The sequence below is a fragment of the Engraulis encrasicolus genome, chromosome 6, assembly GCF_034702125.1.
Source record: "Engraulis encrasicolus isolate BLACKSEA-1 chromosome 6, IST_EnEncr_1.0, whole genome shotgun sequence".
NCBI classification, from domain to species: domain Eukaryota; kingdom Metazoa; phylum Chordata; class Actinopteri; order Clupeiformes; family Engraulidae; genus Engraulis; species Engraulis encrasicolus.
The window spans coordinates 12,921,267-12,936,128 of record NC_085862.1 but is presented as its reverse complement, the minus strand read 5'-3'; the positions used below and the strand labels follow the sequence as shown (position 1 = coordinate 12,936,128).

General features: G+C 44.2%; 1 protein-coding gene across 1 annotated transcript in view; it reads left to right on the top strand.

The window, feature by feature from the left end:
- echdc2 (enoyl CoA hydratase domain containing 2) overlaps positions 1–12,439 on the top strand; it is a 24,365-nt gene extending 11,926 nt beyond the window's left edge. Inside the window, exons 8-10 of the mRNA XM_063200668.1 lie at positions 9,931–9,981; positions 11,145–11,192; positions 11,718–12,439. Of these exons, the coding sequence (XP_063056738.1) occupies positions 9,931–9,981; positions 11,145–11,192; positions 11,718–11,795 (177 nt within the window). The 3' untranslated portion in view covers positions 11,796–12,439. The remainder of the gene's footprint in view (positions 1–9,930; positions 9,982–11,144; positions 11,193–11,717) is intronic.
- The last annotated feature ends 2,423 nt before the right edge of the window (positions 12,440–14,862 follow it).

Genomic DNA, 14,862 nt, shown 5'->3' with positions numbered 1-14,862 from the left:
TCTTCCTTTCCTCTCCCACTTCAGGCCTGCCCTTCTCCGCCGCTCTTCCGCTGTCCAACCAAAGACTTCACTGCCATGTCACTTCCTCTCTGCTCTTCCTCCCCCTCCTATATTCATGTCTTTAATCCTTCCAGTCAAGTGCTGCTTACCCTTCTCTCCTCTCCTCTCCTCCTCTCCTCTCATCCCCTCTCCTCTCCTCTCATCTCTTCTCCTCTTTCCTTTCTCCCATCCATATACTGCCCCTTCTATTGCCACACACTTTCCCTCCCCTCCTCTCTTCCATCCTACTCTCTTCTTCTCCCCTCCTCTCTCTTCTCTCCCCTCCTCCTCTCTCCTCCTCTCTTCCCAGACGGTTGTCTGTCTGCATTATCCTCACTCTTGCCCACTCTCTACTGCACATCTCTGCTTCACATGGCCTTATAGTCTTGGCTCTGCTCCACTCGTTTTTTCTCAACTCTCATCCTCACGCTTCGTCGCCCTCCTCTCTCTCTCTCTCTCTCTCTCACTCTCTCTCTGCTCTATCCCTCTTCTTTTCCCCTATCATCTTCTTTTCACTCACTCCTACTCCTCTCTCCCCAGTTTGTGTGTGTATGTGTGTGCGTGTGCGCGCGTGCGTGTGTGTGTGCGTGTGTGTGTGCGCGCGCGCGTGTGTGTGTGAGTGTGTGTGTGCGCGCGCGCTCGCGTGTGTGTCTATGAGGGCACCTACCCACACTATCTGTCCCTAATACATCAGGCTGAAATGAAATAGACGGAATAGAAGGGGGCTGTTGCCTACTGAATAATCACGACAACGAGACAAGAAAGACGGCACCAGAGAAAAGAAAAGGCAAATCCCCCTTATCCACATCTGGGGCCAGAGATAAGCCAACACCAATATGCTTCATGACAAAAAACCCTCTGAATTTTTCATTTTTTAATATGAAAAAATGTGTTGTCATTGCTCAGTAAAGCGCTGAGAATGCGAGAGAGTGAGAAGACTTAATCCCTGCCAATAGCTGATTGTCAGTGATGTTTATGGCTATTATAGCCTGGACTCCTGGAGAGGTGGCCATTTCCCAACTCTGTTATATTCCCTCCTCGGCTATACAGCAGATCAGATGACCTGTGAGGAGAGTGGAGATATGAGAGGGGCAGGGTAGGAAGTGATCTGAGAGCGTAGGGCAGGCTAAAGCTCTCGGAGGTCTCCAAATGCAACGCTGTGCTGTTCTGGATACTGTGCAGTGCAGTGTGGCGAGGATGCGATGCACACACAGTTTGGTAATCACTGCCATACAATGCCTTTGAGAGAGGACAGCGTGCTTGTGTGTGTCACAGTGTTCAAAAAAGTGATAAAAAAATCAAAGGAATCAAAATGTTCAGTAAAGCGCTGAGAATGCGAGCGAGAGAGTGAGAAGACTTAATCCCTGCCAACAGCTGATTATCAGAGGTGTTTATATGGCTTATAGCTCGAGCTCCTGGAGAGCTGGCCATTTCCCAACTCTGTGTTCGGCTATACAGTACAGCAGATCGGGTGACCTGTGAGGAGAGTGAATGAATGAATGATTGATTTTATTTGACATCTTCAGTTCATATGAATAAAATAAATACATGATTGAGTTTCATATAAACCGCACCACATACTTAAATAAAAAAAAACAGAGAGTCAGGATAGCACAATAAAGCTCGAAAGCTTATTTCCATTGTGGTCCTTGGTGTTTTGTGGTGTTAATGGCAGCAGTTGTTAAAATGACAAGAGTAGCACTGGGACCAAACTAAAACTATAACACTTAAATACATAGCATACACATAACACATATTCTTTCCACTTAAAGTTATATACTACACTGACTGATCTCTGAACCATTTTTTCAAAGCCCATTTAAAACCATATAGGCTATTAATCATCTTAATATTACCTGGTAGCATATTCCACAAGCAAGATGCAACATATAAAAATTAATCCTTCCCTATTTTGGTATTGACCCTTGTAGTACATGAGCCAGAGGTCAATTTTTCACATATTGGTATCACCTGGGGTGGCAAAGTCTATCAATGTTTTTTGTAATCCTCCATGCCTGAGGGACATTATTTGGTATGATAGCCCTCTGGAAGTGGTAGCTTTCTTATATTTTTACTCACTTTTATAATGACACCCAGTGCATTTCGCAATACATGCCTATATATGGATGTAGGCATATGTAAGTGTCTGTGATGATGGTATATGTTTTTATTGATGTTACATCACATGTAGACACCTTAGGGATTTTAAAAATATACAGGTTTGATGGATAATGTACTTTCCTATGAATTATGTAAGTCAAAATGTATCCGTCATACACTTTTTCAGCAATATAATGCAAGGTTAGATTGATGCAGAAGCCTGTAGGAGGGTGGGTCAAATCCCAATGATTGCTATATCATATCTGTAGGGTGTGGGCATTAAAAAAAATAAATGGGTTTGCTAGTTTGATATAAATTATACACCTATTTAGGCCCAAAACCTATAACTGTCCAATGGATTTCAATGGAAATCAATGCATTTCAATGTAATGCAAAGCACATTACATAACTAAGGTAGTTGTGAGATGCCTCAATGCACATTATATCACATCTACAGTGTATAGACCTAAGAAAATATATGGATTGGATAGCTTACTACAAATAACCCACTTATTTTAGACCCACAACTCATGGCCGTCCATTCAAAATCAATGCATTTAAAAGTATGAAATCTTTAGGAGTTTACAGAGCTTATGTAGGGATAGAGGAAGTTGGGAGATGTGTCAATGCACATTATGAACCTTTGGAAAATATATGGATTAGATTGCTAAATGCACATAATTCAGGTACTTTAGATGCTGACCATTGTATAGAACTAAGGTAGAGGAATGTAGGAAGTTGGGAGATATCACAACACAAATGTCACATCCAGTGGATCTTTAGAAAGCCTACATACATTATGTTAAATAATCTTTTTTCAGTCAGTGGGCCAGGACACATTTAGCCTATATTTCTAAAAATTAAAGTGATGGTAGGCATGTGCTGGAGATACATGCTGAGATGTCCTAAAATGGGCCAGAGTGTTATCGATACAAACTTGATCACGCTTACTTCTTTACATGAAATGAGATTTTCTTTTGGCAATTTTGTTTTGTTGAACCTCAAATCCATAAGCACTGGTAGTATTGGGTCACCCATGAAGTGAAAAAATGTTGCCTGGTCTCCTTTTATCATATAGCCTACTTGCAGTTATGGAAAAAGTTTCTGACACCCTGTGGATGATTAGTTGATGGGCATGTGGATGTTATTTTCAGAAAGTACTATTCAATGGCTGACCAGGCATATTAGATCTTGATAGAGACCATAGTGTCTTGGTTGCAAAAATGGCTCAACTTGAGTGTACAGGAGGTGGACACTCAAGTGTTTGAAAACAAGATTAATTAGGACAAGGCAAGAGGTCAAGAGGATACGTAACTCTCAGAATGGCATTTGCAAAAGAAGAATATTACAATTGTCAGCTCACTCACAGAAATGAGAATTTAATGACACCAACTGATCAATGAAAAGAATGCAAATAGTGCATTCAGAATCCTTCACACATAACATGGAAATTGCACCTATGGTATGTTTGTTTTCACAAATTATAATGTGTGTGAATTATAATTTTCAAAATCTCCATCACTATTATCATAATCAGCCAGGTTGGGCTATTATATCTAGTCTTCCAAAAACCCAGTCATGAAGAGATTCAGAGTTTGCGCTATAGCTGTATAGAAAATATGCTGAATGATAAATGATGAAGTTAAATTTAGGAGCTGTTTGCCTTTTGTTGGGTCCTGTGGCTTTTCCCCCATCCAATCAGCATCATTGGTGATTGCTGATTGCTGGCGCAACAAATTGGAGAATGATAGGGGTAAGTTTCATGAACAGTTTCACTTTCTGAGTAATGAGTTGATTTTAGAACACATGACACTAAGGGCCTCTAGCTCAGTTCCTCTGGCTTTTGAGGGTGTCTTTGAACTTCATACTGTAAACCCTTACTGGGAAGTGACAGGGTGATCATACCTGTGCTTTTGGTGGCTGTGAGACCCTTGCTCCCACATCCCTCAGACGTTTTGGTGATGTATATTGCCACAAACCTTCTGTATCTAACCTCTTCAATGCAGACTTCAATTTCCCAGCTGCGATGTACCTTTCCATGGTACAATGTCTTCTTGGGAGCTGATGATGCCTCATTCCCATTGCAGGTCTCCACTTGCACTAAGTAACCACAAGTGATGCCTTTTCCCTTACCACTGATCTCTGGACTCACGATACAGTATGCCTGAATTTAGTGTCATCTGTAGTCATGCCTTGTTGCACTGCAAGTTGTGAGATTGGTAATGGGTATCTTGAAACTTCAAGCCACATCTTGATGTAAGCTGAAAGTCCTCTTTCCAGTTACTGTTCAAATGGGACTTTCTTAAATGGGGGGCACATCACTGAGCTCATGGGCCATGACGCCAAAGACATCAGCAAGATCCAGGAAGATTACATGGAGGTCCTTTTTTTCCAGCTTTGCTGTTTGGGTAACACACAGCATGACCTGACACTAAATCCAGACATGCCGCCCTTTGAACAGTATCAATGTGCATGATTGGCCATCCTTTGTGAAATAACACTGAAAAGGAGATTAATTTCCAAAATAGTAAGTGGACGAAATTGTGTTGAACTGGCAGATGTTCATTTGTATCCTTTTCCTTAGAGATCAGGACCCCACCTGCTCTTCGCCCCACTTCACACTACACACTTCACATGCAGTCAATGATTTCAATTCACTTTGTGTGCTTCACTCTATTAGACTCAGAGGCAACAATCAATGCAAGGCACTAGTTTCCCTTGAATATCTTTTCTTCCTTGATGAATCATCAAATCCCTGTGAGATTCCTTCTTCCCTCCAGCATGTTTGTGGAGTTACATTCCCGCTGGTTGGTGTTCTCACAAGTCTGTAGTATAGTTATTGTTCATCATGTACTTACTCATTCTCCAACATCTCAGTCACAACACATATGAAGTTAAACAGGACTCACACCTGATGCCATTTCTGTCTGTATCATGATGTACCTAGTCTTATGTGTCTTTGACACTAGAGCAGTCAACATACCCAGCAAGTCAGATTGTACGGTATGTTTAAAAAAAGACACATTTTCAGAAAAAGTAATGATCTAGTTTAGTTCCAGACAAAATGAAAATACTGTTATGCAGGATCTCCATGTGCTGTTCTTGAAACTGATGTGTGTGCAATTGCAATCGCATCTTCCAGTTTTCTCCGTTACACTTTAGACCTACCTTCATTCTGTAATATAGCCTAGTTTGATTTCCAATGGCTAAATGAGATTTGAGTCTAAAATAACTGTACTGCATATCAAGCCCATTTGTTTTCCAAAGGTCTACAGTAGCTATATAATATGCATTGAGAGATCTGTCATCTTACATTGAGCAATACCTTACTTCTGCACTTTGCATTACCTGGAAATGCTTTGATTTTCAATGGACGGCTATGAGGTTTGGGTCTAAATAACTCTGTAATGTGTATCAAACTGTCTAATCCAGGGGTGCCCAACCTATTCCAACTCGGGGTCCCCTTGACATGTTCATACTTTTTCAGGGCTCATCACTGACTGAAAAAATAAAACGAAACATACACTATAAACAAATGTGATTTTTGATTTTTAGAAAATGATTTCAAGTCCCACTTGGAATACAGTAAGGGCCAACCAGTGGCCCCAGGCCTAAAGTTCGAGAATCATTGATCTAGTCCATATACTTTCTAAAGGTCTACATACTCTAGATGTGATATAATATGCATTGGGACAACTCCCAATTTCCTACATTCCTCTACAACACATTTCTGTAATATACTTTGCATTACATTGCAATGCATTGGTTTTCATTCAAATCCATTGGACAATTATGAGTTCTAGGCCTAAAATAGCAACATACCTTATATTCGGCGATCAAACCCATGTATTTTCTGAAAGCACACACTCTCCAGATATGATATAGCAAAAGTTGCAATCCAACCTATCCCCCTGGGGTCTCCCAACTTCCTCTATCCGTACATAAGTTCTGTAAAGTACATTGTACTTTGAAATGCATTGATTTTTAATGGACGGCCATGAGGTGTGGGTATAAAAATAACTGTGTAATTTCTATTAAGATATCCAAACCATTTATTTTCCGAGGTCTACACACTCCAGATGTGATATAATGTGCATTGTGACATCTTCCAACTTCCTACATTCCTCTATACCATAGTTATGTAATGTGTTTGGGATTACATTGAAATGCATTGATTTCCATTGAAATCCATTAGACAGTTATGGGATTTTGGCCTAAATAGGTGTATAATTTATATTAAACTAGCAAACCCATATATTTTCTGAAAGCCCACACTCTACAGACATGATATAGCAAGTCTTAGAATTTGACCCACCCTCCTACAGGCTTCTGCATCATTCTAACATTGCATTATATTGCTGAAAAAGTGTATGACGGATATATTTTGACCTATATAATTCATAGGAAAGTGCATTATCCATCAAAACTATATATTTTTAAAATCCCTAAGGTGTCTACATGTGATGTAACATCAATAAAAATATATCCCATCATCACAGACACTTGCATACGCCTACATCCATATATAGGCATGTATTGCGAAATGCACTGGGTGTCATTATAAAAGTGAGTAAAAATATAAGAAAGCTACCACTTCCAGAGGGCTATCATACCAAATAATGTCCCTCAGGCATGGAGGATTACAAAAAACATTGATAGACTTTGCCACCCCAGGTGATACCAACTTCTGCTCCGGCCCATGGACTATTGGGGGAACAAAGTTTGTGGAACTCCCCCTAGTGGAGTGACTGTGGACATTCCTCACTCTATTAATTAGGGGATATTAGAGGGGCAGGGTAGGAAGTGATCTGAGAGCTTTGGCACTCCTCTGCGTAGGGCAGGCTAAAGCTCTCGGAGGTCTCCAAATGCAACGCTGTGCTGTTCTGGATACTGTGCAGAGTGGTGAGGATGCGATGCACACACAGTTTGGGAATCACTGCCATACAATGCCTTTGATAGAGGACAGCGCAGCGGAGCAGAGAGCTTGCCGATTGTGTGTGTGTGTGTGTCTGTCTGTCTCTGTGTGTTTGCGTGTGTGTGTGTGTGTGTGTGTGTGTGTGTGTGTTTGCCTGCGTGCGTGTGTGTGCAGTGTGGTAAGGATGCGATACAATGCCTTTGAGAGAAGACAGTGAAGCAGAGAGCTTGCTGGCCATAGGCCAGGCCCCATGGGGAGGGGTATTGAGGGAAGATGGTGCTTTTGTGCAGGGGTGTAGCAGCAAGTTGTGGGCCCTATGTACAATCAGCTCCAATAGACCCCCCAGCCATATATCAACATAAATTGGACTGTGTGTGGGCCCCGCTATACACATAGAGCCCTGGTGACTCAGTCACACTTTACCCCCCTGAACCACACCTCTGCTTGTGTGTGTCACCGGCTATTTCTCAATGTTCTAGTAAGCACACTTGGAAGTGTGTGAGCCTAATTAGTCACGCCCAGTGATTGGACACTCTTTGGTGAACCCTGCGAAATATCCAATCACTGGGCGTGACTAATTAGGCTCACGCACTTCCAAGTGTGCTTACTAGAACATTGAGAAATGGTGACCGTGTTCACCAGAGCAGCTGAAAGCTTTGGCCGGGCCCAGGACAAAGTCATCTGAAAGGGCCCCCCCCTCAACCAATACACAGAATGTAATGAGGGACCCAAATCTGGGCCCCCCTCTCTCTGCCCCTGGGCCCAGGACAACTCACCCCTTTGGCCTAGTATGTCCCCCGTTGGCTTCCCTGGTGTTCACAATAGCATTGCATTATAGATTATCATATCATGACAGCCAGTCCCTTTGGTCCCTGTGATGGCACACAACAAAATGAAGGCTCTACATTCAACCCATCACACGCACGAGGAAGGGACAGCCGTGACAATGTCCAACCCGAGAGACATTTCATTTCATTTCTGTCATTTATTGTTTATTTAGCAGGGACAGTGCACAAGATATACAGACAGGGACAGCTGTGACAATGTCCAACCCGAGGGACGGGGATTAGTTTGTGGGGACGATGTCATGGGGAGGATGAAGGAGAACGCTAGTGAAATGGAGACTAACTAGCAGAGTTGGCGTGGAACGTTTGTAAACCTCCCTCCCGAAAGCCTCATACAGTGTCAATGCTGTTTGGCTGGGGAACTGGTCCTTTAGTCCAGCGATATCGTACCGTGTCTCCCATTTCCGGACCGTTGTAGTTGACGAGGTGGCAGGTTCGCATCCCCGAGGGGGACGAACAAGTGCAGGAACATCTCCGTCACACTAGTCAGTAACTGCCTTCATCGACTTAATGAGCCTGGCTTTAGTCATTCATGTCAGCAATTGAACCTGTTGAAAGAGTAGGTTAGAGCTGCACATCGAAAAACATCTGACCTGGGAGCTGGACAACCAAATGACAGGTAAAAAAGCTAGAAATGAAAAAAGTTCGCTCCAAACAGGATTTTTTTGCTCCCACTTTTTATTTTTTTGTGTAACTCAATTTTTTTTTTTAAGTGAGAGCAGAAAAATCCTGGTTTTAGCAATTGAACCCAGTACCATGATTGATACCATTATTGACCCTTGTACATTGCTGTACATTGGGGCAAACTGTTGTTGACTGACAAACAGCCTTGACTAAACGAGAAAAAAACATTAAAGGGACACTGTACAAGAAATGGTCAAAAAAGGTATTGCAACTATGCTGCTTATAGAAATTGATCTGCCTATTGCCAAATTTGATGTTTACATGAAAGTTTACTAAGTATTTAACAAATATTTTCTAGTATGGTCCAAGTACAGTCATTTTTGCAGCTAAAAATGGCTACTTTTGGAAATTCAAAATGGCGGACCATGGAGAAGATCCCCCTTTTCATGTATGAAAAGTGCAATTTTTCCAGTCATAATGAATACTTAGAATTCATGAAAAAGGTATTCATGAAAAGTATTCATGAAAAAGGTAACATTAATGAATGGGTTGCATGAATTCTGGAAATAAACAACTAAAAATCTCACACAGTGTCCCTTTAAAAGTCAAACAACGTACTGCAGTCAGTGAAACGGAAGCCAAACGTTATTGTTCTTTAGGTATTTGGCTTTGATGTCTTTGTTGTGAAAATGAGCCTAATGACGGGACAAAAGACGTTCTTGTGTGTGTGCCAGTTTTGAAGAGCAGCTCTTCAGATGCCGAGTCCCATAAGCAGTCTGTTTAGGGCCTGTCACGGAGCCATAGCTGTAGAACATTTGTTATGAATTAATAAACCCCTCAAATATGAAAAAGCCAGAGATTAGGCCTCGGGAACTGGATTCATTTTTTATATAACGGGTAACGTTTCATGAAGCTTGTTCTCCCCCTGAAGACCTCATTAGGCATCTTCTGTTTGTGGATTCACCCCGAGTCAGCTACACGCACACACGCACGCACGCACGCTCAAACACATGCGCGTGCACACACATACAAACTCTCACACATATGCACGCATACACACTCTCTCCCTCTCTCTCTCTCTCACACACACACACAGCCACGCTGCAATTCCCTGACTGACTGAGATATGATGCCACTCTTACAGCTGTTTTAAGCCCTCTAGACATGCCAAAAAATATTCAGCATCTCCTCAACAGTGAGTGGAATAAACCATGGCTGTAGCACTTTTATTCTGTCACTTAACGGAATAGCCTATAGCTGGGGTTCCCAATCTGGGGGTCGGGACCCAGTTAATAGTATGTATTAATTCTATAATACTATTAAGTGGTGGTATTCACATGTAATATTGGTGGTATTTGATATATATGTATCCAATGGTGTTTTCCTCTCTGCTGCTTTTGTCTTCAGGCTCCGATTGCAGTCCGGATGGCGAAGGAGGCGATGAACAGGGGCATCGAGGTCAGTTCTCACCAGACCTCAAGACTTCCTGTGTCAGCGGGCACATGCCAAACTAGTTCCTCAAGTCCTTTCCTGTTGCATGTGGCCTCGATGCACGGCTCAACCGCATCGATGATCAAAGTTTTTTTTGGGGGGGGCTTTCCAGCCTTTATGGGTGTTTATCAGACAGGTATAAGGTTGGAGCAGGTTCGCACACTAAACAAGACACAAAGGTCAAGCACAAGGAGTTTTTTTTTATTAGAGCAGGGTAGAGCAGACGTTTCAGGCTGTGGCCATCATCAGTGCTTTCTGTGCTCTGTGCTGTTTATCAGACAGGACAGCGAAACAGGAAGTCAGTTGGGAGAGGGACGGGGAAGGGCCGGCAAAGGACCCGGGTCAGCCGCGTGGTAGACAAGTGCCCTACCGTTAGCACCACTACTACACGGTATGGCATCGATGATCAAAGTTGTATTCAATATCTTGCCAAAGCACTGATCAAAGGTCCTCATCTCATTTTCAACCGGGGTGTTGAATTAGGAAAAGCCTCCAAAAGTTGCTCTGTGTTGGCCCTCGTCTGCTATGTGGCTGACCTGGGTTCGATTCTGGCCCGGGTCCTTTGCCGTTCCTTCCCTGCCTCCCACTCTCCACTCGTTTCCTGTGTCGTTCTTCACTGTCCCATCATAATAAATGTTAAACCCCCCAAACAAAATATAAATTGTTTTTTAAAAAGTTGCTCTGCGTATGGGTTGACAGTGTGTAAAAACTGTATTGTTTTCTCCATGGAGGCAGAGTGGCATGGAGGCAAGAGGTCACAAGCAATACTAGGAAAACCCGGGAGGAACTCGTTGGAGTTCCACTCTATGATGACTGATGTGTGTTCTCCTAAAACCTGAAATGTCAATCCATACTGACACGAGCTCTATTCTCCATTCTCCCCCCCCCCTCTACTCTCCATCCCACATGTGTTATCTTCTCCATCCTCCCCTCTCCTCTCCTCCCCTCATTTCTCCCCTCCTCTGCTCTCTTCTCTCTCCATCCCTCTCTTCTCCGCCCCCCCTCCTCCCCATCCCTGTACTCTCCATCCTTCTCTCCACTCCTCCCCCCCCCCCCCCCCCCCTCGTTCCCCATCCTCTCCTCTCCATCCTTCTTCCTCCCCCTCTCCCCCCTCTGCTTTCCCTCCCCAGGTGGACATCTCCTCAGGAATGGCTATTGAGGGCATGTGCTACGCCAGGGTAAGTGGAAAGCCACCAAACATTTCTGTTACATTTTGTGTAAATGCGTCTACATGTACTAACCAAATTGGCTCGTGATAAAAAAAGTTATTAAAGGGACACTGTGCAGGAAATGGTCAAAAAAGGTACTGCAAAAAAATGTATGCTGCTCATTGAAAATGTGTTGTCTGAGGCCAAATTTGATCTTTTCATGAAAGTTTACTAAGTAATAAATTAATATTTTATAGTATGGCCCAAGTACAGTCATTTTTGCGGCTAAATTCAAAATGGAAATTTGGAAATGGAAATTCAAAATGGCGGACCATGGAGAAGATCCCCCTTTTCATGTATGAAAAGTGCAATTTTTCCAGTCATAACGAATACTTAGAATTTGATGGTGGTGGTAAGTATTCATGAAAAAGGTAACATTAGTGAATGGGCAGCATGAATTCTGGAAATAAACAACTAAAAATCTCACAGTGTCCCTAGTGTCCACAGTGTCCCAAGTCATGATGTGCCTTGTGCTGTACGTGCTCTTTTTTTCAGGTCATTCCAACACGAGACAGACAGGAGGGGATGAAGGCTTTCATTGAGAAGAGGAAGCCCAATTACATCGGAGAATAAGACCTGGGCTCGGACCTCAAAGAATAAGGACTGGGCTGGGACACTGCGGTGGTGAATACTGTTGCAGACAATGGTTGCAACCAGGGCTCTAAATTAACACCAGCCAACAGACCAAATGCTGGTGAAATTTCTGTTTGGCTGGTAGAAAAGACCAACTTCCCAGCCACTTTGAGTGATTAGTGAGTGTGTGTTTTTGGCTAATAAGATTAACATCTACTGTAGCCTACTAGCCATTTTGGCTGCTGGTGAAAAAAGTTAATTCAGGGTCCTGTTTTTTTCCAACATCTAGTTTTTTCACCCATTCAGTACAAGCGAGAGTGTTTATACTGATATGGCATGTGATTATTTGGACGCCACATCTTTGTACAGTTTGAGAATAGTCACTACATTATTGTGGTGTTATGTGATAGGAGAAAAAAGTAGATGTAGCAACTATCCCCAGGCAGCATGTACAGTATGATGACGAGTGCAAGAACTCTAGATCGTATCTGATTTGAGGAAATGTTGCAATTGTCCCCCAGTCTGTCCCTAACTGCCAAAGCAGCCCCACTCCTCTCCACTCCACATCCCACCGTCCCTCTCCAACCGTCCCCTTAGTCTGCCCCAGACCTGCCAAAACAGCCCCACTCCTCTCCACCGCCCCTCTCCCCACTTCACCGCCCCTCTCCCCCTCTCCCCACTTCACCGCCCCTCTCCCCCTCTCCCCACTTCACCGCCCCTCTCCCCCTCTCCCCACTCACCCACCCCACATCCCACTGCCCCTCTCTCCCTCTCCAACAGGGCTGGACTGGTCATCTGGCATACAGGGCGTTCTCCCCTACAGGGCCCAGCAGTCCGCAGGGGCTGATGCTTTTGTTTTGTGTTTATGTTTAACCCTAGAAACCAGCCCATACTTAAGATGGGGGCGGTCCATTAGTGTTTCTTTAGTATATTCTGTAGACAGTGATGGTCTGAAACGGGCTGGCTCTGTCAGGGACTGGTTGTCTGACTATGCCAAAAATGTCTTGCCATTTCTTTCTCTTTTTTGAAAAATCCCAGTCCAGCCCTGCTCTCAGTCTCCACCCCAGGGTGCTGTTGACAGGAGGGTCGTTGAGTGGTAGACCAGACGATGCTAGTTATGCAGAACATGGCGGCACACTGCACCGCACAGCACTGGGGTGCATTTCTCAAAAGCATAGTTGTTAGCTAGTTAGCAACTAGGGTAGATGGCAATGGGAAATTGCATTGAAAACAACAAAGTAGCTAACACAGTTAGCAACCGTGGTTTCGAGAAATGCACCCCAGCATGGCTGGCCTCGGGTGCGTCGTCAGCAGGCAGGGCGGCCCCTCGTGAGTGATTTTAATTGGTGTTAATTAGGGGTCGTAATTAAACCACAAGAGGAGACTCAACTTGGCAGCTCTGAACAATTACAATGGGTCTCCCACTAATCTGTCCGAGGGGGAAAAAAAACCAAACACCAAACACTTTGCTTTGCATTCCAGGACAGTTTTCATCCAATGTGCCTGATTATTATTACACTGCCTGAAACATTTTATGTTCATTTTTTGAATTATGCATTTAAAAATGTATTATGTTGATGTTGATGTATGGTGATGGATGGTTTATGACGTAATGCTTGTTATTAAAGAAATGTATACAGCTTTTCTGACATGGAAAGATGCATAGGGTGAATAAAAAAAAATTTTTGGTCCTGATATACTTATTTATTGTATGACAGCAATTAATAATAAAAACGAATACTGATAGAAATGTTTTAATGCGGAACGTTAACATAGTTCTCAATATTTCCATCATAGCTGCTCCCCCGGTGCAATCAAACGGCACAGTGGACACAAACACACAGACACACAGGCATGCGCGCACACACACAGACACACACACCATAACAATCATATGAGACGCGCAGCATTTTAACATTGCTGATGGGTTGACTGGTATCAGCCTGGCATTTTAAGCAGCGTGGAATCTGTCTCTTCATTTACATTCGGACATTCCCCCCCCCCGACCACTAAGTCCTGATAACGCAGCTGCCTCGAAGCTCAGCTATCTTTACAATATGGGGGCCCATTGGATGTGTGTGCAGGGCCACTGACCGCTTTGGTCGGGGCCCGGAATAAAGTCATCTGAAAGCCTTCCCACTCCCACCTGCCCAGCCAGTGGCGGAACAATTGCAGACTGGGCCCCTGGTCAAGACACTGATAGGGCCTATATGGCCTGCAAAGGTCACTATAGGGCCCCCACCACCAATGCAGGAGGGCCCTGGGCCCCAGGGCAAATGCCCTGCTCGCCCCTATAGCGCCGCCCTTGCACCCAGCCAATACATACAATGTAACGAGAGCCCCAATTCTGGGCCACCCCTTCTCCCCAGGTCCGGGACAACTGACCCCTTTGCTACGCCTATCGGCTGCCCTGCCCGTGTGTGTGCTCCAATAACAGGTATCCTGCTGCTGGTAGTGGTGGAGGGTTTCATTTTTTCCATGTGTGAACCGCTGCCTGCACTTTATCTTGTGAGGTAAGGCCTGAACGTTGACAAGTTGTTGCGTGCCGCGGAGGCCGGGGTGGGCTCAGACCAGAGGCCTGTGGTCAGATTGACTGCTCTCTCCTGGACCTCCAGCCCTCGGGGGAACCTCATGCCTGTGGTCAGGCCCGCCGACAGCTTTGGCTGGGCCCAGGACAAAGTCATCTGAAAGGGCCCCCTACCCAATACATACAATGTATAATGGGGACCCAATTCTGCACACCCTCACCCCCCCCCCAGTCTCTCTGCGCCCGGGTCCCTACCTCCTGTCGGCGGGCCTGCCTGTGGTGACCATGTGACCTTTGATTGACAGCCAGGGGAATTGCTGTCACCGGGTTTGTTTGAAATGACTGGCAGGCTGAGTTAGTGGCGGGCTTGGAGTGCATCGCATTCTGGACTTGTTTTTTTTTTGCACAACCACATGCCAAATGTCACTGTGCCCATGCTGGATTGAATGATTAAATTGTATTAAACTAACACTTAGCTAACGATTGTATTCAAAGCAACTTACAGTTATCTTGAGTACAGGAGGGTATTGGTTACAGTCC